The sequence below is a fragment of the Myripristis murdjan genome, chromosome 13 (assembly GCF_902150065.1).
Source record: "Myripristis murdjan chromosome 13, fMyrMur1.1, whole genome shotgun sequence".
NCBI lineage: Eukaryota > Metazoa > Chordata > Actinopteri > Holocentriformes > Holocentridae > Myripristis > Myripristis murdjan.
In genome coordinates this window covers 24,143,535-24,167,491 of record NC_043992.1, presented here as the reverse complement: position 1 = coordinate 24,167,491, position 23,957 = coordinate 24,143,535, and the positions used below count along the sequence as shown (strand labels likewise).

The 23,957-nt window shown below is 41.3% G+C and overlaps 1 protein-coding gene across 2 annotated transcripts in view; it reads left to right on the top strand.

Annotated features, from left to right (window-relative positions):
* Nucleotides 1-23,957, top strand: part of gria4a (glutamate receptor, ionotropic, AMPA 4a) — a 132,573-nt gene that overhangs the window by 49,518 nt on the left and 59,098 nt on the right. For both annotated transcript variants that reach the window (XM_030066832.1, XM_030066833.1), the window contains exons 3-10: nt 1,723-1,962; nt 7,213-7,265; nt 7,538-7,669; nt 11,036-11,089; nt 13,355-13,513; nt 21,022-21,189; nt 21,617-21,721; nt 22,339-22,449. In XM_030066832.1, the coding sequence (XP_029922692.1) occupies nt 1,723-1,962; nt 7,213-7,265; nt 7,538-7,669; nt 11,036-11,089; nt 13,355-13,513; nt 21,022-21,189; nt 21,617-21,721; nt 22,339-22,449 (1,022 nt within the window). The remainder of the gene's footprint in view (nt 1-1,722; nt 1,963-7,212; nt 7,266-7,537; nt 7,670-11,035; nt 11,090-13,354; nt 13,514-21,021; nt 21,190-21,616; nt 21,722-22,338; nt 22,450-23,957) is intronic.

Sequence of the window (23,957 nt, the reverse complement as noted above, 5' to 3'; positions counted from 1 at the left end):
AGAGAGAGAGGGAGGGAAGGGGAGAGGGATGGAGAGCAGACAGACACAGGGAGAGAGCAGGCGAGAGAGAGTGAACATAAGGGAATCGGTGGTGGACACTGAAAGAGAGAGGATGGACACAGTCACTGAAAAGGAGAGAGAGGGAGAGCGAGAGAAGGGGAGCGGCATGAGATGATGCTGACAAAACGAGACGGAAGACAGAGGGAGAGAAAGTGGGCGAGAGACAGAGAGAAAGAGTCCGAGAGTGATGCCGGTTGCTGCTTGGAGCAAAGCCTGTAGTCTCTTTGTCTCACTGTTTACTCCAGTGTGACGTACGGCAGGGTGGGCAGTGAATTATGACGCAGGTTAGACCTCGAGTTCAAAATATGCCTGTCTGAAAGAATCTGGGAGAGAGGATGAATGAGGAGAAACAGAGATGGGGGGCCTGGAGAAAACCAGAGAGAGAGAGAGAGAGAGAGAGAGAGAGAAATAAAATGACACACAAACATAAAAGAGGGTGTAAAAGAAAAAAAAAGAATTGACACACTGTTTTAGTCACACTGGCTGCACTCGCTGAATCCTTCGAAAGCAAGTCGTGTGTGTATGTGTGTATGGGTGTGTGCGTGCGTGCACATATCCGTTTGTTTTGTCAGAATACGCAGCTCTATCCGATTCACATGCACCAAGCTCTGTGCTCGATCGCATCCTTGATGGAGCCACATACGAATGAATGACAAACTCGAATGGAGGAGAGAAGTTTTGGGAAAGCGAGATAGCTGAGGACGTCAGTGCTCTCACTCTCCTCCTCTCTGTCATGCTTGAAAGCATCAAGGTGTTTGAAGACTGAGTCGCAGTACTGTAGCGGAAAATGACTTCACATTTTGAAGGGAGTGTGTGGGTTTGTTTGCATGTGTACTTGTATGTGTGTGTTTATGTGAATGTGTATGGATGGATCTTCAGGATTTTAAGCGCTAACCAAGTGAGGTAGCATGCTATTTCCTGATTCCTATAAGCAGCCATTCCATTTTTGCTCGCTATGGACTGGTAGTGTTGTGAAATTTCCATATGTGCATGGGTGTGCATGTATATGCATACTAATATATTTATCTGCTTGTTTGTGTGAGTGATATGGCAGAAAGTAATTTTTGTTTTTGTCTTTCTGTGCTGTGAATCTGTCAAATGTCGGGTAAAGTTATGGAACAAAAACTTTTGAGTGGAAACTCAAGGGAACTAATGTAAAATGAAACTGCATTTGGAACATTTATCTCACATTTCATTAGCTTTGTTGGTATGCCAGTCACACACTGGATGCTCAGACACACACACCACTCAAAGAGCACTGTTTGTGGGTCTAATTAGGAGTGAGAAGGTATAGCAGACACAATCTGCAGCTCTTGCTTGTTAAAATGTTTGACATATCTCACCAGGTTCCTCAGTGTGAATACAATTCCTCTCACTCACACTTCCCCTGGCTCCCTTCTTTCTTCCTTTCACGCTCTTATCATTTGTAAAATGAATGCGCTGGTTTCAACAAAACACTGAGTCACTGAGTATTCTTTTCTCTTTCTCTTTCCTCTTTGTTGTCCCATTCACCCTCTCTTTTCTTCTTTTGGATCCCTCGATCCCCAACACGAACTCCTCCTTGGCCACCTCGCCTTCCTCCACCTCTCCTTCCTACTCTCTTTGTTTCCCTGCAATCTCCTTTGTCTCTGTCTTCTCCTCATCCATTTCTCCTTGCACCAGTCTGTTCCCAGTACTCAAGGGGGGTCTTCGCCATCTTCGGCCTTTACGACAAGCGCTCAGTGAACACTCTGACGTCGTTCTGCGGGGCCCTGCACATCAGCCTGGTGACGCCCAGCTTCCCCACTGAAGGAGAGGGACAGTTCACCCTGCAGCTCAGGCCCTCCATCAGGGGGGCGCTGCTGTCGCTGTTGGACCATTACGACTGGAGCCGCTTCGTCTTCCTTTATGACACCGACAGAGGTAAATACATGGTGACAACTACAGTGTCTTACACAATAAATGATGTCACAGTACAGTTCAGTACAGTACAGTCCAGCACAGTTCTGTGACGTTTTCTGGATATCTTTTTACTGTTCATTTGTAATAGGTAGATGCCAAAATAGCTGGGTTCCGTATCCACTCATTCAGCCAATTGGAGAATTCATAGTACAAAAACAGTAGATAAATAAATTAGACCTTTAGTTTATAGTTTTGATGTCTGAAGACTTTTCACTGAACAGCCTTAGCTTGGCAATGGACTATAATTTTTATGGTGCTGTACACCACAGTGGCTTTTTTTTTTTTTTTTTTTTTTTTTTTGCTCAACCAGCTGGCTCTCCATGACAAAATTAGATTTGTGAAGGATTATTAAAACCACTCCAGTTTTGGATAGGATTTTACAGATTCCCCAAAAAGTGAATACTTGAAAGAATGATGACCTATACAGTATGACTGAATGTCTTACAAACAGAAGGCAGACTTTTAGGATACTAAGACTTGATACTCACAGCAACATATGAAAGCTGGATCAAACCAGTGACAGTGTAATAAGCATACACTGTTGGGAAGAAAGCACTTCAAAACACAAGATGGAGACGCTCCCAGCAGGATGATCATAAGGTTCAGGGTGTCCACTCATCCTTTTGAGTAATAATACTGTAGACTTGGATCCCACTTTTTGTGTTTGGAGAAACAGCCTTTTAACAGTGTAACAGGTGGTATAATAGGTTGGGAGTTAGTGGGGCTTGTTAATTTTTCAACAAAGATGTTGAAACATTAGCAATCACTGATGATAATAATTACATAAAGTATCCTTGCTTCACTTGGATAATAAGCCCACTTGATACAGGCTGGTTGAACATGGGAGTTTCTCTACTCTTTGCCCCTTTACAATGCAATTCTATTTCTGCAAAAAATTATGCTATTGCATATGGTATTGTGCTGTTTGTATATGGCATTGTTCTGCTATATGTAGTGTTATTAATATATATTGGACTTTGCACAGTCAGTTGTCTACATCTGATGTTGCTCACTTTGGTCTGTGTGCTCTGAGATTATGATTGTCTGTGTTCACTGTTGTTCTCGTTGTCTATTTGCAAGTGTTGTTTTCAGTAAGGCTGTGAATAAATTTTGTAGTCTTGAATTCTTTAGGTATCAATAGATAGCTAACCGGAAAACCCAATAAGTCAAACCGATGTGCAGTGCACGTTAAACAATGGGGAAGATCAATACAATTAAAAAGGAAAAAAAAGAAGGTAATAAACTGTCAACCACCCAAGACAAGAATAGACAAATGCAATCAATGAAGACAAACAACAGTAGCAGTAGACAATGGGAAATGACAGTATACAGTTTATGTTTACAGAAACTACATTGGAAAACAGCAAAATACCATAGAGACAGTGTAATTTTGGCACAAATGGAGCTCCATACCATACATGGACTACTTCCCAACCAGCCTGCGTTGACTCAGCCACTACAGTTAGAACATCAGTGATTTACCTCCTGGTGAGAGAATGTACTGTGCACCAAGCCAGAGCTGGCACATGCTTAAGCAACTCACTGCATAGTGTGTGAGTGCACACTGTATTTACCTCATGCAGAGAGAGGCTCTGCATGGCCCTCAGTGTCAATCTGCACAACCCGATCTCCTAATAAGAACTGCACACCGCATAAAGCGTTACATACAATAATATAATGATCCGCCGGCCCATTAAGCACACAAGAGTTCTTACGAACATGCACTAGAGCGGCTAATTAAGGGAGTATAAGGATTCAAATTGTGAAAGGTAATTTCTCTCTTTGAATCCAGTGCAGAATTTGAGTAGGATGAATCTGGATAAGCAGATGAATAGTTTGAAGACAGGTTAAAAAAGGATTTTAGGAATCTAAGGTGGATGGTGTGCAGAAGGGGATGCAACTCAGTATTATAGTGAAGCCTCAGACTGGAACTGTGTGATTTTTTTGTGATTAGAGCAGCAGTGTCCTTACAGCACCACCAGAGATAAAAAACAAACTCCACTATGATAACAAGAGCTAATTTGGTAGGCCTGTTGTTTTCAAACTCAGGGTCTAAATTCACAACTCAGTTATGGAAGATTTAAATAGGTCTCCAAATTACCCTGATTCAAAACATTATTTCGCTTGAAGAAATATCCCTTAATTTGGTTTCAGTTTGGCATGGCATACTTAGAATAATATTATGAAATCATCAAGGCATAATCAATGCTTTAAAGTCTTTTTTGGCCTTAATTTAAATCCCAAATTTTGCCTTGTTTCTCAGGAAATAGGCTAATAACTGAAGTCCTACGTCTGTAGCTGTACCGCTGCAATGAAAAACGTCCAGCCATTTCTTTTTTCTTTCTTTTTTTTTTTTTTTTTTTTAAATTTGGCCCAGAGTTCAGTCCAAACCTTGGTTTGGACTGAACTCTTGCTGCATTCACCTGGCCCTAATTAAACCATCCCATCATGCATTGCAAGTATGTCAGTAGAGCAGGCACAGCTGACGCCCTCGGCTCCCGACCACTGTCATGGGAATGCTGAGCACGTTTTTCTCGCTCACACACAGACACACACACAGAAGCACACAAACACACTAATTCCCTGCCATAGGGAGAGAGACGCAGGTCATACATGATGCAAAGTCCCCAGACATCCATGGGAGTTAGGAAGCTGCACTGTGTGAGCATAGACGTGGGTTTGTGTGCGTGTGTGTGTGTGTGTATGTGTGTGTGTGTGTGTGTGTGTGTGAGAGAGAGAGAGAGAGAGAGAGAGAGAGAGACAGTTTGCATCTGTGTGTGCTGTATCTGCCTCTGCTGTCCCCCCTGTGGTCCAGGATGTCCGGGTCAGTACCCAGGGGGAGCAGAGGGAGACACAGGAGAGGGGGAAGAGCTGGCTAGACAGGTTAGGGGAGTCAAAAAGGTTGGAGTAAAGCAAAAACAGACAAAGAGGGAGAACGGGAGGGACAAAAACAAGAGACTTGATAAAACAGCTGCTTCAAACTGAGTGCAGGTAGATTTATTCCACGAAAAACATGATTTTATGATTGATCATTACTGATACAGTTCAGCTGTGTTGAACCTTGTCTTTTAATAACTGATTATGGTCTGATACTGAAACACACAGTCAATGCTGCATTGGTGAGCCTTGTTTTGTGGATTTTTGTCTTCTTTATATAGCAGTGTCACTGTGATATGACTTGACTAGAGGAGCCAAAAGAAAACAAGGAGGCAAGGTGGATGGAAAGCAGGGGAGGGAAGAGGGGGGGAAGAAAGCAGAAAGCGGAGGAAGACAGAGTAAAAGGACAGATAGGATCTCAAGGAGAAGAGGGAGGGGGAGAGGTGGTAAAGAGGGGGTTCAGAAATAGACTGAGAGGATGGGGGAAGGAAAGAGAAATGGAGCGAAGGATGGATGCATAGAGTTTGGGCTGTGCTCACCCGTGACTTGGCCAAGGCAGGGACCTTCATTACGGGCTTCCATCAGGCCCTGCTGCCGGTAATGTGCTGGAAAATGGGCAGTAACACTGTGATCTGTTTTATGCTCCCTGCTCTGCTCTGCTCCACAGACAGCCTGCTGGGACACACACACACACACACACACACATACACAAATACACACATACACACACACACAAATACGCACGTACGCATGCACCGAGGTATAGCGGCACATCTTCCAACATGCATACACTAAGGAATGGATACACACACACACACACACACACACACACACACACACAGAGGCATGCACGCACATACACACCATACACACATCAAATAACGTGTGTTTGTATTCATATATACTGTGATACATAATGTATGCAAACAGGCATGCAATAACAGACATGAGACACACACAAATGAACAACATTCAGGCTAGCACAAGCACATTCATTTAAGCACAGAAATACTCAAGTACTACAAGTAGTATTTCACTGCAATCAAACCCACACACACACACACACACACACACACACACACACACACACACACACACACACAGTCTGGTTCAGATGTTCTTTTTGTTTCAACTCAAGCAGTAAATAGCTGCCTTCCACCAAAGTAGAAAAAATAGGGTAACAGTTGGCACTGTTGCAATGCAGTGTGTGTGTGTGTGTGTGTGTGTGTGTGTGTGTGTGAGAGAGAGAGAGAAAGACAGAGAGAGAGAGAGAGACAGAGAGAGAGACAGAGAGACGGAGACAGAGACAGAGGCAGAGAGAGAGAGAGAGAGAGAGATTTTGCCCTAATCCTATTTTGGCTCGGAACAGGATTGCATATGTATTTGGAAAGAAGATGGTGATTACTGTGGTTAAGGTGATGATTACAATGAAAAAGAAGTGGAGAAGTGGAGCTGTCTCTGTATTTTCGAGGACTTTACCAGTGTTATTGAGTTTTCTCTCATCATTGTCATTTTTCCACCACTTTTGACCCATCCAGACAGCTGTTCAATGCCATATAATTCAATGCTGCTTGCATTGCCGTCGGCCACTTGTGGGATCCTATTAACTTTGAAACTTCATCCAAACCCCATCTAATATCACGCTGTCAGGCATCCTCACCATATCGAAAGCTGTAATCCATCACTGCACGTTCAGTCATGTCATTTCTTGTAGAGAAAGAGCTTTTCTTTGTTCTTTCCACGTTATAACTTTGATAACTTGCAGCATGCTCCCAGATGAGTAACATTTAAATCAAAGTTCACTATACTGTACAAGAACCAACGACAACATCAATTCAAAGTGTCGGTGACAGCATCAGTTACAATATTAGTGTCAGTGGAGCTGATTTATCTCTGTTGTTTTTGCAGTTTAGTGTTTCTCTTGATATGCTTGGTGTGCTTTTTGAAAAAGTGACTTTCAAGTGTGGATTGTTGCTTGTAGTCAGTGTTGCATTGGGAGCAAAGTGCTTCATCCCCACTTTTGTAGACAAGGCATTAGGGTATTGCTTTGGTAAGTGAGATGGGTGGCCCCCAGCAGATCCACTCATAAAACTGCTGACAAATAATGCACACCTGAAAACACTTTGTTGACTTCAGCATTTTATACAGACACACTGTTGTAATTGAAAAAAAAAAAAAAAACAAGCTCTTGCAAATGTTGTGATTAATGATCTGCTTTGCATTATTTATTTGCAATGGTAAGAGCAATGGCAAATGCATATATACTAATGATACTTAGCATAACTTTAATTCTTTATCCTGCATTTTTTTTCTTCTTCACTTTCTATTGTCTAGGTTATGCCATACTGCAGGCCATTATGGAGAGAGCAGGACAGAATGGCTGGCAGGTCAGGACACACACACACACACACACACACACACACACACACACAAGCATGCACATGCACACACACAAATAACGGTGGACATATCCTAGAGAAACATACGCACACATGCAAAATGCACAATATGCACACATACATACACGTGATTATGCTTTCTTTTTGGTCATTAAATTATGAAACCACTGTTTTGAACTCTTTGCTTGTGTTTGTGTTTTGTGTGTGCACGTGTTCATACATGCTTGGTATGTGTAAATGTGTGTATGCAATTTCTCCAGGTGAGTGCGATCTGTGTGGAGAGTTTCAATGAGGCAGCGTACCGCCGACTCTTAGAGGACTTGGATCGACGCCAGGAGAGGAAATATGTGATTGACCTGGAGCCTGAAAGACTACAGAGCATCCTTGAACAGGTAACAGTAACACCACCCCTAACATCAACCACACAGCAAAGAGTTTACAGTCAGTCACGTGGTGGAGGGGAAACCCACATGAACTCAGTTTACCCAACTCTTCAGACTGACATAACTCTTAATCATGTAAATTAATTGGAAACAGCTTAAAGCCCACGCAGGCAGGTTTCACTGGTTGACATTTTGTTGGAATTCAGCAAAAGTAATCCCCAGTGAACAAAAATGAGTAAGATAATTTGTCAGAATCTTGGCGATATTCAAACAGCCGTTGCTTTACTGTTTGCTTTCAAAGTAAATTTTGAAGCAAATGCTGGAGCAGGAGAGCTTCCCTACTGTGTTTGTTAGTCAGAGAGGGGGCGATACATGTGTGTGTCCTCATGGTTTACCTCAAACATTTTTCAAGGTTGTTTTCTGAAAATGTAATATGACTTTGCTTTATACTTTTTGATGATAATGCCAAACTGGTCTCCTTCTGTGTATGGACTCCTTCTATTTATTCACCACAGTATCACAGGTTACAATATGGCGTCTACCCATAGTTCTGCATGAGCACACAGCACACAGTAATACAGTGTCACCATTCTATAATGCCACACTACACATTAGACCGGTGTTTCTCAAATGGGAGTATGCATACCTCTAAGGATATTCAGGGGCTCTGTACAAACAAAGCAGCTTGCAGCTGTTGGCTTTCATCTTGTCTAACTTAGTGAGTTTTGATTTTTAAAACTAGATAACAAGAAAATCAACAAAAGCAGTGCCTCAAAACGATGTTTAGAAAAGAAGAGAATACACAGAACAGTGAAGCCAAAGTCACCAATATGTATTCAGTATCAAGAAGGACTTTCGATTTTGAATTTAGCTGCTACTGTGTGTGTGTTTTCTCTCTGCACTGTGGATTTACAAATCCATGCTGACAAATTTTATTTTCATTTTCTTTTGATTTTCCTCATCAAAATGCTTTGTGCCAGTGAAGGGGGCAGTCCTGTTGAAAAGAAAAAAAATGTTAGGAGGGGGTACACTACTGGAAAGTGTGAGAAAACTACATTAGACAGGAGTTAACACTGGATTTCTGCTTTTACTAACCATATTTCCTCAAATAAAAGCCAGTACTCAGTTAAAAGCCAGGTCTCCAATAATGGCTGGGGTGTGGTTAACATGAACAGATGTAAATATTTGCTCTATCCCGACGTATACGTCAGGATAGAGCAAGGGTGGATTCCATATCCAGTTTTCTTGCTACCTGTTTTGTCACTAAAGTCGAGCAGCCACTGGTTTTCAGCCATAAAAACCTTTGAAAACCAAAAACTCATAGTCCCATAACTCTTGAAATGATCAATTTTCTGTTATGAGTTTCCTGTACACCCGACTCACTATATTTCTATTGCTATTGGCCGAGCTGCTATGCATAGCTGTTAAACCCTCTAATGATGCTTTCACTTTCCAATGTAATTGCATTCACTGAAACCTGGATATCAAACACTTTGACAAGACACTACCCAAACAGAGACAGATCAGGAAAAAAGGAGGCTTTGTACCAAAACATGACCAATTAGCCAGAGGGAATTAGAAATAAAGGCCTCTCTCTAATAAAAGTCTCCCTCAAATAAAGACCTGGTACCCTCAGCAGTTTAGGGAAATAAAAGCCATGACTACTATCTGAGGAAATATAGTACATTAGTCAGGAGAGGAATTATGTCATTAAGAGCAGAGCATGTGAGACTGCAAAGATTTTAACAGAGATAGGTATTATCGCATTACCAATTAATAAGTAACTCTACACCCGCTCTCACACACATGCAGACACACAAGCTCATATATTGTGGCACACACCTTACACTTGTCCAGGCTCATTAAGCTTCCTTTCTTGCTTGATGGTCTGGGACTTGAGTTCTGACAGGTATTGCAGATATGTGTGCGAGAGTGTGTGTGTGTGTGTGTGTGTCTGTGTGTGGGCAGGTAGCCTCTGACCCACGTTCCAGTGTAACGTCCCATTGGGTCTGCCACCTGTCATCACATCTGACTCTCCGTCTGCAGATCTGACAAATAGACACTGACACACTCCAGCAGCGAGACACACTCACACTGACACACACACACACACACACACACACACAAATACACGGCAGCAGGGCCACCTAGCCCTTAGGCTACTCACCTACTCATCAACGACACACACGTACACATGCAAGCAGACACACACATACCAAGAGCTCTGACAGCTCTGACTCTCTCTCTCTCTCTCTCTCCACACACACACACACACATAGAGGCAGGCAGACACACAGACAGACAGAAACACTCATATAAATACACATCAGCAGCCACATACAGAGACAGACACATACACATGCGCACACTCCAGTCACAGTGGGCACAGCGGTGCTGGCATGCTGAGGTTGGCATCCCAGCTCAGAGACAGAGACTGCTCTGTTTTCCTGCCCCTGCCAGCTGCACTATGTGTGTGTGTGTGTGTGTGTGTGTGTATGTGTGAGTGAGTGTGTGTGTGGGTGTGTGTGCATTTGGATGAGAGAGAGAGACAGAAAGGCAAGAAGAATGTGAACAATTTATCAATTAGGCTGATGCACCATGTTAATCTGGAGATGACTATTCCTGTCATTCTCCAAATCCTCATTAAGGACACACACACACACACACACACACACACACACACACACCTCACATGCCCATTTACAGCTGTGTGCCCATATTGTCAAGGTGATGCAGAAACCTGGTATCACCCAAAGGAGCTACTTTAACGTAATGAAAAATTCTACAATCCCACTAATGCCCATATTGATGTAAGATTTGGCCAATGTATATTTAAAGATGCAGGAGTATTTACTGATACCACATGTACATACACATATACATACAAAAAAATACACATTCAAAAAAAAAATAAATTTGTTTATTTAATGTCTTGTTTGCTGAGCCATGAGGCAGTTTCTACATTAATGAGACAATTTCAGCTTAGAGATGAGGTTGGAGATGTGAGGTGTCTGCGTGGCTCAGATAACAGCATGATAATACTGTAGTACTTACCAAGTACGAATAATGCTGAGGATATTGGGGCTTTTACAGTTAATTATGCATACACTGTGCTAGTATGAGGGGGATATAAGTAGAGGAATAAAAGACAAAACGCAGCAACCGGCAGGGAAATGCCTCATTTGCACTTACCAAGTTAAAACAAATGTTACAATGTGCGTTTCAGTGAATCTTAATGTTTTGGTTTGATAGAGATCACCTTTACACAGAAGCAAAGTTTTACTTCTTGTTTGAGTCCATGCAATACCTGAACTAATGATTTCTCTTTTCTCTCTCTCTCTCTCTCTGTCTCTCTGCCTCTCTCCCTCTCTCCAGGCAGTCAGTGTGGGGAAACATGTGAAAGGTTACCATTACATCATAGCTAACCTGGTAAGATACCTAAATGACATTGCCACTGGCTGCACTTTCATTTTAATGCAAAACATTTTACTGCAATGGTTGTGTAATGATTCAAATTATTAGCCTTGAGAGGATAATTATTGTTTTTTCATGCAATAGATGGTAGACAAAGCAGGTGGCTTGGCAAAAAGGTAAACCAATATCAGCATAATGCAGGCTATAAGCAGTGTTGGGACCAATTACTCACAAAACTAATAAGTTACAATTACTAATTACTTCTGTAAAAAAGTAATTTTGATTACTACTCAATTACTGCTGCAGAAGAGTAATTCAATTACTGGGGAAAGTAGTTTTTATGATTACTTTTTTCTTTTCTTAAAGAATGAACATATTTTTGCGTTGCTGTTGCAGTGTGGACATTGCTGTCAAATTTCATCTATCATTGTCAGTGTTGGCCACGTTACTTTGAAAAAGTAATACATAATAGTTTGAAATAGTGACGTCAGTTAGTCAGGATGGGGAATTGAACCCGTGATCTTCTGTACGACAGGCGGTGAAACTATCCGCTCTGCCGTCTGAGAACACAGATGATTTGTCTAATTTGTGCTCAGTCAGTCTCCATGCATGTTGATAAGTTACGAAAAACTGCAAAGTCCGACCGGTTTGAAAATTGACACACCGCTTTTTCTCCACAAGACGCACATTTTTCGAACAGGATAGTAAAATAATAATAATAAGTATTAGTAGTAAGTAACGGCAAGTAACGGCGCATTTTATTGTCAGTAACGGTAACGCCGTTACAACGGGGGACACAGTGATTTCTTTGATAACTCGTTACTGATAAAAGTAACGCCGTTAGTAACACCGTTACTTTGTAACGCCGTTACTCCCATCACTGGCTATAGGAGCCCCACATTTTGAAACATGGCTGCATGTACAAGGCTGTCTATCACCTTTGTACCTGTTTAAAAATGTTCTTGTTAGAAAGCTATTTGGTTTAAAGCTACATGAATTTAGATGACCAAGGAAATGTCTCATGATGACTAGAAGAGAAAATTTAACACAGTGTGGTTTCCATCCCTGGTTTCCATGTTGTAACATAACATCAGCTATCTTACAGCCAGCTAGCAAGCAGCATTCTGTCCATTTGCGAGATGTAATTTTAACAACTGACTGGACAAAAATAAATAATTGTGATTACATATGACCAGTTTTCACATACAATATATTGAAAATGTGAGATTGTTTTTAAGTTTTATGTTGGAAAACAACTTCTTGAGGTTGGAACCTGCTAAGAGATTTTGGAGACTTTCTTTTCTAGAAATGCCACCTTTAGGAAGCGCCCTTGTATTTAAGACAGATCCCATAGTTATGTCGTTTTTATGTCAAATGGGAAAGAAGGCAGAGGTTGGAAAGACTCCCATTGCTACAACCTGCAAGTGATCACATCAGTTGGAAATCTGAACAGGACAGTAAACTAACACAATAATTCTCCAAGTCTGTATCCAAACATATTGAATTGTAAATTTAAGAAAACTGATGACCTGTGGAGTTAAAAAAAATCCTGCATGGTAAAAGTAACATTAAAGTGGGATTTGTTTGCAGTTCACGGTGGTGTGTAACTGATGACAATGCTGTTGTCCTGGTACTTTTTTGTTATTTACCTCCTGCTGATATATCAGAGCTTTCAGAAAAAAACAAACAATGTCACTCATTCATTCAAAGTGGCTCAGTTGCACAGATCTGTATAGCTGTGGCCTGTAAATCAGCTCTTGCTACCAGCTTACCCTGTTTTTTTTTGTCTCCCTGCCAATATGGAATCTGAATATCAGATGAAAAAAGACAGAAACAATATATTAAATATTTGTCTCTCCTCAACAAAGTCACAGCTTGAGAGGGCTGCCGGAACCTGCCTCAGTAAATGAAATATTGCTCTAACCTTAACCTGTAAAATCAGTTCCACAGCAGTTGCTGTGGGTGATGAAAAAGGGGCCAATGTGTTCAGGTCAAGCTGGATAGGCTCTTAAAGCTTTTAGCAATTAGCATCCATCAACCCAGGATAACCCTCACATCAGACTTTCTTTCTTTTTTTTTCTCACCGTCTGTCTCTGTCCTCAACTCCTCTCACTTTAATTCCTCTGTTTTTCTCTGTCCCCTCCGTTTGTCTTTCTTCTGCACACCTCTCTTTCTAATTCCTCTTTCCCCTCTTCCCCTCATTTGTCTCTGTCTTTTCTGTGGTTGATATCCTTCCCCTCTCTCTCTCTCCCTCTCTCTCTCTCTCTTCCTCTCTCTCAGGGTTTTAAGGACATATCTCTGGAGAGGTTTATGCATGGTGGGGCTAACGTGACGGGTTTCCAGCTGGTGGACTTCAGTAAGCCTATAGTCATTAAACTCATGCAACGCTGGAACAAGCTTGACCAGAGAGAATACCCTGGATCTGAAAGCCCACCCAAGGTAACAACACGTGCTTCACTACCTTTTGACATACCGATTGGCCAGAATGTCATTTTGAATTTGTTTCAGTGGGGAGTTTTAGGCATAGAAATTGGATGAATGATATGAATGAATTCAGCTTCCACGGTTTTAGTGGTCTGTTTTTTTTCTCGGCAGCCCCCTTTTTTTTTTTTTTTAAATCTGGGAAGGTTGGAAGTATATTCTGTAAATTTGGGTCTCAGCAGTGGTTTACAAATCCTGTTCTTTGTCATGCACAAGTCTCGCTGCAGAAGCCAGTTAGAAAACAGCTTGTTCAGTCAGTTAACCAGTCACAGTGTGATGTGCTGTATTTGAGCAAATCAGAGTATGACAGAGTGCACCGAGTAGAGCATTTCAACCAATCACATTACAACACCGGGCCAGGCACAGCCTTCTGACCAGCCAGAATGTAACTTTGACATCAGGAATCTTTTTCTTCAAATGGTTGTCGTCTGATTTTGGAATAAATGGTTGAATGGTTTTTGCCATTTCTCTTTAAATCTTCTTTTCCTTCTTTTACCCTGTTCTCTCTTACTGTTTTCATTCCCTCCTCACGTCTCCTGTACTCCTTCTCAGTCCTTTCCCCATGATACCCACTCTCTGTCCTTACCTCTTTCTGCACCCAAATGCATATACTGACTACCTTTACATGCACAAAATATTCCAGTTTTTGCACTTATACCAAGAAAGACATGGCTTATAAAAAAGGAATATTCCACTATATTATATATCCCACACACATGTTGGCGTATACAAGCAGTCATGCATACTCCAACTTGTTCAACCATGCGACCACAGCCTCTCTATTTCATTCATTCAACCACTGTGCTGAAAACGTTACATATATCAAAAACCAATTGATATCCAAGTGTTTTGTAACATCTAAATGAAGGTGTGTTTCTCGTTCTTACTTTTACAGACCAATACATACATGACCAATGAATGCTTCTAAAACCTGAATAATGTTTGCATAGCCTGTCTAAATTGGATAATGCTACCTTTGTAACAAGGCCTTATTAGGAATATCCAAATGGAATATGCTGTTTACATGACCGGTAGGACTCATTGTCCTTCTCTGTCACTCTGCTGTTGTTATTGTGCCTCGCTCTGTCGTGCCCGTGTATCCCTGTATTGGCTCGGTATTGACCTGCAGTCAGTTGTGGATGCTTGGTGCATTTATTAACTGAAACATGTCCACCGAGCGATTAAAAACACATCACCACCTGCAGCTCTCTATCCATGAACTCTAAGACACTCTCTTGCAAGGTGACAGGATGTATGGATCTTTCAGCTATTTAAATATGTATCGATGGTTGTAGTGTTGCATTAGTGGTGCCATATTTTTCACCCAGGAACCCATGTTAATTGGCCAATTATGGTTCTCATATTTACCTGATGAATCCTCATTAGAGGATGGCAGCTTCATCAATCGTCTTCCACAGTTTACTTAACATCACTTTGTTTGTGTTTGTTGGGGTTTGTTTGTCTAACCTCTTACACATGAAGAGTCATACTTGTTACTCTTTTAATTTGATTTATCTTTGCAAACATGTTATCAGTAAGAAGTCTGATCAATCATAGGATAACACACTGAACAGGTTAAGCACAATGGCACCCAGAAATAAAGTTTGCTTTTGACAGAGACAGAAAGAGAGAGAGCGGTAACATGCAATGAATATGCTTATGTCAATGAGAAAGATATGCCACAAAAATTATGCAAACGTTACAGCTGTTGCATTGCCAATTTTGAATCACATCTTTGTAATGTAATCTGTTAAAAGGCATCCATTAATTCTCTTCTCTCTTGCAACTGCAGCCACAGATATAATGTATTCTCTCTTACATCAGTCTTTCACAAACAAGGAAATGGGATTTTAATGATTTAACAGAATAACAGAATGCCAAATATCTCTAGTGACAACGGATGTCTCCAAAATGCTCAGGGCTAATTGGTGCTGCGTAGAAACTGGGCCCTGTTAGCCTTGGGCCAACTTGGAGCCTCAGGCAGTAAAACCCTGGGCTAATCATGTGTGGTGTGAAAAGCACCACTGAGACCTGTCCCTTTCACATTGGAACTGGAATTTTTCAGCTGCTTTTTGCCATTGGTCACAATGTCATAAACCAGTGAGTTTCATCTGGTGCACTTTGAAATGTGCTGTGGTGTGCCTGGGGATTTTTTTGAGATGTAATGAAAATGATCAGTGACCTGGCAAAATAATATTTCAACTTCATCAAAATTCAGCTAATATCCAGCAATTTAAAAATTGCCCAGTACTGGTTTGTGCAAAGCCTATTCTATGAATTATAGATGCATTTCAGTATTTTTTTAAAAGACCTACTGCAGAAATTAAATGGATACTCTGTTCAATTTCTTTCTTTCTTTCTTTCTTTCTTTCTTTCATTTTTTTTTTTTTTTTTTTTTTTTTTTTTTTTGCAGCGTCTTGATGTTAAACCCTTGAATTACCTGCTATCCAGTAGATTCTCAACTACTGCAGTGTTAAGGATGTCATAACACTTTAAATGTACAGCCCACACAGCACAGCAGCCTCTGATGGCTGGTTTTACTTTCAAAGGAAACACTGACAAGACAACCTTGTGAAAGCGCTGGTTAGTTGTCAGTATAGTATCCTGGTATGCTTGAAATTATAGCTCCTGGTCTGATTTACTTAAGGAAACTCAAATGAACCTAAGACTCTAAATTGCCCATGGGTGTGAATTTGTTTGAGTGTTTGCGTTAGTTTTGTGATAGATTGGTGACCTGTCCAAGGTTGGAAGAGATTTTCTTTTGATTCAGTGGGCTGTAGATCAATCTAACACAATTTATTCTGGGTTACAGGCAACTTTAAGATTTGGTAAAGCTGTGGAAATAAATATTAGCCAGCAGCTTCATACAAAAAATGGAACCGTTAATAAGAGCAACTTCTCTGTAGTCATTTCAAGTCCAGTGTCAGTCTTGATCTGACCTGTGTTCAGGTGCTACCAGGAATATGAAGGGTAAGAATAAGAATAGTATAATACTTGAGAATAAGGCTCAGTGTTGTTGTTGTTGTTTTTCTTGTTGTGTGTCCTCCCTGATATGGATTCTGTAGCCTTCAGCTGTCAGTCACAAGCCTAAAGTCTTCTTTAGTTTCAACAAGAAGAGACGAAAGGAGGATGACACGGTTGTGCAGCCTTCTGAAACACACCTTATGGGATACAAAAGACAAGCATAAAGGCAGAGAGAAAAGTTCCTGCAGAGGAGTGGAGAGCATCCGCTGAGTTTGTCAGATGATTTCCCTCCTCCCTCCCTCCCATTTTCATCTATCTGTTTGTTTCTGCACTGATGTGAGGACACCCTGCTGTGTGTTTGACTGCCTCTGCCTGTGTGGCACTGTGTGTGTTTCTGTGTGTGGGCTGGTGCCTCTGCAGTGTGTGTTCCTGTTCCCCGCTGCGCTGTGTCTTACCTATAATGAATTTGTCAAGAAATTTGTCAATTTAACCGCCTTGTTTCTCATCTATCTATCTATCTATCTATCTATCAGTAATTTCACTGCAAGATCTTCATCTCTCTCTCTCTCTCTTTCTCTCTCTCTCTCTGTCTCTTTCTTTCTGTTGCTCTCTCTCTTTCATGTCTCAGGGCTCTGTTAAATCATATTAAATTTTACATCATTTTGTCTCAGTTTCTTTTATGTGCAGAGTCACACTAGCCCATCCATTTTTTTCTTCAAAAGTGATACATCATGTTTTAGAATGAAACCCTTTGAAACAAGATATTTAATCCGGTGGGGGCGGCGGGGCAGGGTTTGGGGGTGGGGTGAGGGGGGTGGCTGTTACTTACAGAAATGGATTTAAACGACCAAAATGGATGGTTTTAACAGGTTTAATGTCACTTTAATAGTTTTAACATCCTGCCCCGGGACTGCAGTTGAAAACTTAGAGGCTGTCAAAAAGTGACACATTTACAGTGATGTTACATTTACAGTGGTGCTGACTGATGTACGCTGGTGTGGATTTGCTGTCGAATAAAAATCAAAGCACTGTGAGTAGATTGTGGCACTGATCAGCATGTTTGGATATTTGTTACTTGTTGAGGCGGTTTGAAGCCTGATGCAACAAACAAGGCTGTTCTTTGAGCCATTAAAGCAGCTGTAATGTTACAAGTAAATCTACTATATTCCTGCAATGCTATATTGGCCTACATATTAGAGATGCACCGATCCACTTTTTTCAGGTCCGATACCAATACCGATACGAGAATGTGAATATTGGCCGATACCGATACCGATACCGATACCGATACCAATACCGATACCTCCGTTTTTTTGTTGTTGTTGAATAATAACAGTGATATTTATTAGTGGGCAAGCTGTTTGCTTGTTAGTGGGCAAGCTGTTTGCTTGCACACTCACGTTATTCGTCTTTTGGATTTCTTTCTTTACCCCGTTTCTTTGGACCGTAACTCCTCCTACAGCTTTCATTTTAGGCCCACACAATGAATTGGGAAAATGTGCAGCCCGATTGGGAATAGTGTGCTATTACTTTTATAAGGAATCCGACTCACGGAATTCTCAATATTCCAATCTTCCTGAAAATTTCGGCCATAGGAAATGAATGGCCAAAATTTCGGAAGGCTCCAGGGCCCAGAGCTTTGGACCTGCGTCCACGCACCAAATACGAAAAACGTGCGTCTTATTGTTGTATTGAGAAGAAGCGGGGTTTCGATTTTCAGACCGATCCGACATTCCGTTTTTCTGCAATTCCAGTTTGAAGTCGGAATTCCAGACGCAATACACACTAATGGAGTTGAGCTAGAGTGGCATTCTTGGCATTCCTGAGCGGCTAGAGTGGAGCAGCCCTGAAAAATCGCCTAAAACTTTTGTCTTAACCTTGCTCTGCTGGCCAAAATTTTCACTCCACATGCATAAATTTGGGATCAAAATGTAGGAAAAATAGTTATTCTTTGAAAAATGTAAATACAAAAGCAAAGTAGCTTAAAGTTTTTACACTATGACACTTAACGAGGCAGGAGTGCCAGCTCTTTCCCCCATAGACTCCCATTATATCTGGAATGCAAAGTCTCGGGAGAGAAGCAGAAACACACACTTTTTCAACTCGCTGTTTCTCGGGCCTTTTTGGGAGTTGGCGAATAATTTTGGCACAGTTCGAAAGCTCAAAGGCTTACCTTTCTCATGATACCTTTTATTTTCTACTCTTCCAGCTTGCCCACGCAGTTTCCCCAGAAACTGCACAATCCTCTAGTTATTATTACAATCTGTATTACAATCAGTCTCCGATATATATTTTCTGGATGGCAGGACATACCTCGGCTCTAGGTGCTCGATGAGGCCACGAAATCCAACATTTTCCACCACAGAGAGAGGCTGGTCATCGAGCACGATGAAATTGATTAGCTTCTCTGTAATCGCTTTAGCCTTCGCGTGGTTTGCTGGAAATTTGTTGTGCTTCTGGATTGCTTCTGTGAGCGTCTGCTGTTTCAGTTTGTCTTTCTCTCTTTGGCTGTCTTGGGTAAACTCCTCGTGCTCTTTCACATGGTGCTTCTGTAGATGTTTCTGTAAATTTGTAGTATTGTAGGCGGCAACACGACTTCCACCCCTCGAAACTTTGGCTGTACATATTTTGCACGTTGCTGTGTCACTTTTCGGGTCCTTGAGACTGAAATATCTCCAGACTAGCGACATATTTGTCTGGCGGCGAACGTGTCGTGATGAGCTTCAGATAGCGTCATGTCATGTGATTAGCGTCACTTGTGTAACTGGGAGAATCCTGGGGGGGAGGGAAGGGGAAGCTGAGTAACTTTGTAGAAGTGTATTTGTATGCTTAACCGTGTTGGCTATGAGCTTGAATTTGATTGTGGATCAGGAAGAGGATCGGTGACGTCGGGCCGATATCCGATACCTGAATTACATCAATATCGGCATCCAATAGCCTACCGATACTGGATCAGATCGATCTCATCTCTACTACATATAACAAACTTTGCATGTGTAAAGCACTGACGCAATTTTTGGGGGAATTTTTGTTGTGTATCTCAACTCATGTAGGTGCTACGGTGTAAGCTGCCAATCTTAAAAAGATGATTCAGGTGTTTTCTGAAAATGTCGCTGAGCATCAAGCAGCTCAGAAGAACTCAAGTGATTTTGCTCTATGATGCCTGTGTGCATCGTTTTGAAACGAGCAAGCTGAATTGCTGATGTGGAAGCACTACCTTACGCCAGACTTCACACTGAGTATTGAGTATTGAGAATTGAGAATTGAGTAAATTCAGTGTCAGGCCTCATCTATAGTCTGATTAAAACATTTTTTTTTTCATCTCTGCCTAGAAAATGATTTGGTTTATGATTTATTGCTAATTAAATTAAGTATAGAAGGACTATGAATGTCCACATGTTGTTCACATGAATGTTATAATAAGTAGTTATCACCATCCTCCTATAATGTAGGTCTTCCTCGATTGCAGCACCACTTTGTTTCCTCTTAAGCTTCCCCTTACGTAGCTTCATAGTTAGTAATTTTTGCATATTTTACAAGCATGTCACATACATTTTCTGTATCTGCTGGTTGCAACACTTCATTGAGGCCACATCACACTTATAGAGTAATATTCCAGCCCCCTTTATGGCTGCACCATTACATCAAATAGAAAATATCTGTCTTTCGTATTTTTTTTTTTTTTTTACACATTTCCCTGTAATTCAGCAGAACATATCAAGTATCTTTGGGATCTCCACTAGAATTTCAGATAAAGATCTATGGGTTTAAACAAAGCTCAGCTGTGCAACGGGACTGGCAGGATTGAAGACTTTAAAAAAACCAAAATAACACTAAAATAATTTGTCTACTTTTTCTCTTTGGCGCTTATTTCTACACCTAGCACTTCTCCATCATACCTGATCCTCCCAGAGACACTTGGATACTGGCAGCATCTCTTTCTCAGACCCTTGCACTTCCTAATGTTGGTTGCTTGTTATGTTGGTGACCCAGATTTTAATCTGTTCTCAGCGTTGCACTCAGAATGTCACTGCCACTAGCCATCTGTTTCAACAACATTTTGAAACTGAAACAGAGACACAACCTCTGTTATATATTCAATACATCCATAATCCCCTCGTTTCACTCCTGAGTTTCCTAGAAAAAGAGTAGAAACAGGGAAGGGAGAGGAAGCTGACCTTTTAATACTGTTCATTAAGGTGGCTTTGGAGTATCACACAGTGCATGGGTACATCCTTGATTTTTCATAGTGAATATTTCTTAGCCCAGAATCTAAAAGCTTGTATGGTGTGTTAACCTTGTGTCATATGGTGCCTGTCTCACTGACACGACTCCTACAAAGCATTAATGGGAGATTAACAATGTTTTACACCACCATGACAAAGATGGTTGCGGGAGAGGCACATCATAACCTCACCCTTTAAGACTTTAGGAAAATAAAAAGGTTTCCAGGATAAATGAAATGAAATTCTCTCATTTCTTCCCCATCTCCTCTCCATCAGTATACCTCCTCTCTAACGTACGACGGCGTGCTCGTGATGGCCGAGGCCTTCCGCAACCTTCGCCGTCAGAAGATTGATATCAGTCGCCGTGGCAACGCTGGTGACTGCCTGGCCAACCCGGCTGCTCCCTGGAACCAAGGGATAGACATGGAGCGCACACTCAAACAGGTTGGATATATAGGCACTCATGCACATTATCACACACAAACACACACACACACACACACACACACACACACACACACACACACACACACAGATACATCTATGACTGAAAAAATAACTTTTTCATGCTTCCTCTTTCCATCCAAGAGCACCCATGCTCAGTCACGCACACACTTAAATTCAGCAAAGCCTTATGCATCACACACCAGTCACTGGTGTTTTGTTGAACATTATGGAAGAAATTAATTGTCCCATATTCTGCTATGTGGTGCAGTAATAAATCCAATAGTAACTGGTGTTGTCAGACAAACTGCTGTTATCCTACCATAAAGATCGCTACTTGTTTTTGATCCTTCTTCTTCTTCTTCTTCTTCTTCTTCTTCTTCTTCTTCTTCTTCTTCTTCTTCTTCTCTCATTATTGTAATTCCAGGTGCGTATTCAGGGCCTGACTGGCAACATCCAGTTTGACCACTATGGTCGAAGAGTCAACTACACCATGGATGTGTTTGAACTGAAGAGCAACGGACCTCGCAAGGTAGGCTCCTGTGATGACTTTTAATCAAAGGCAACAGCAGTTACAATATGTTAGGCCAGACATCGCAGTCAAGTGAATTCAGTTGGTTTTGTGGCAAATACAAACTGAAAATGGGTTGAAGTACTCAAGTTGACAGATGACATCTCTTACATTAAATTGCACACACAGTTGCAAATCATGCTACAACACTGGAAATGCAAAGGAAACTGCACTGGAAAACAACTGTTGGTGGAATAAATCAGCCAGTTCTTCATCATTTTCTGTAAATGTGACTCTTTGGTGCTGTAAGGAGACGACACCAAATTGGTATTGGCTGGACTTACTGTAGCCTGTTGAAAAAAACATACCCAATAGTACTTATAAAAAAAAAAAAACACTATGTTTCAGGTTTGCAAGTGTTCCTTGGACAGCGATTTATGTTTGATGAAAGGTCTTCGAGCTAACTCAATATCTCTCAATATCTTGTACAATTCCAATGGGAAATTTGCTAGAGTGAGCTAGTTGTATTGACTCATTTTTTTTCTCCCCTCCATCTCACTTATTCTCTTTCTCTCCCTTATTTCTCCTCATATCACTCACTGTCCTGTCATCTTTCTCTCTTGCTCTCTCTCTCTCAGATTGGCTACTGGAATGACATTGATAAACTGGTGTTGGTCCAGAATGAAAATTCTCTGTCCAATGACAGCTCAGCAATGGAGAACAGGACGGTAGTCGTGACAACAATCATGGTAATGTACCTTAATGACTTCCCCTTCTTCATAGTGTGGGCACTGGGTGATATTTTGGGTGAAGTTACTCTACAACTCTGAAAACCAATCAGTTTTATCACACCCTAATTTCCCTCACTTGATTTACTTTCATCTATACATTTATATTTTGCAGAGGCTTTTTCAGTGCGCCTCAGTATGCACTGACCTTATATCATAGAGTGACATGGAGATGCAAATTGGTGCTAGTGCAACATACATGTATCAGACACTTAGCAGACATTATTATCTCATGCAGCATACAGCCTACGAGTGATAGGTACAAAAACATTTTTTATTTTCACTGGTGCATGTAGAGGAAGGAGGGAGGGAGAAGGGAAGGTGACATGTATCCCGAGGAGCTGGATTTGAGACAAAAGAGAGAAAAGCGCCCTGACTGTGGTGTAAAATCGCTCCAGCATTACGGTGCCACAGTGGATACAGGATACAAGATGAGGTGGAGCAGTGGCCACCGTGCCACAGGATTGGCTGTGCCAGCACCCAGTCACAGGAGGGAGTTTATGGCTAAACCATGGCCTAGAGGCTGGGGTGCAGCTGCCTCAGTGGCCTTGCAAGATTAACGCAGCCTCAAGGAGCCAGTGAAGAGAGTCAAGGGTTATGGCATGGGACAATTTTGAGATTGAAGATGAGGCAGGCCGAGGTATTTGGATGAGCTTGTAGGGGCTGAAGAGAGCAATGAGCTCCCAGCGAGGAGGGAGGGCAGTAGTCCAGCTGGAAGATTACACTAATGACACATTAGTAGGGAAATGTAAAACTCACTCCAGATCAGCATTTAGGAGGACCTCGCCACACTCTCTTTTAATGACTTTCACATTGCCAGATTTAATATTCCTCCATATGATACAAAAAAGAATAAACCAGGGTAATCAGTAACCAAACAGAGTAATTTCACCCCAGAGATAAAACAAGCTACAGATGCTTGAGTTTGGGCAATTTGATATTTGTTTCAAGCCACATTGCTTCATCAGCATAGTCTGACTAATGACCAAGTTGCCTTGTTTTATGCTCCATGGTATTTACCATACAATCAAACAGAGAGAGGAGGAAATGATCCTTTAAAAGAGATATTGGCAGGATAAAATAGGGGATAAAATAGGTCTGCAGTGCCTCTTGTGGACAAAACTGGTAGTAACCGCTAACATCTGCAGAGAAAGCATGACCACACGAGTTGCAGGAAGGAGTGTGGAAAAATAGATGTAACAAGACTGAGTGTCCCTAGGAGAGCACTATTCAAAACATTCAACTAGCAATATGATAAACTTAAGTGCAAAACAGGCAAAGCACACCAATACAAACAAATGAACACAACCTAACCAATAAATAAAATGACGAGTTGTGATACTGTGACTGATTCTTATTTTGATTATTTTTGCATTGTGTTAGTATATCATTACTGTCCTGATATTTCATTCTGTCTGTGTGCATATGGCTTTTTGGCTTGTGCTCTTAGTAGTATCCATTAACACTGT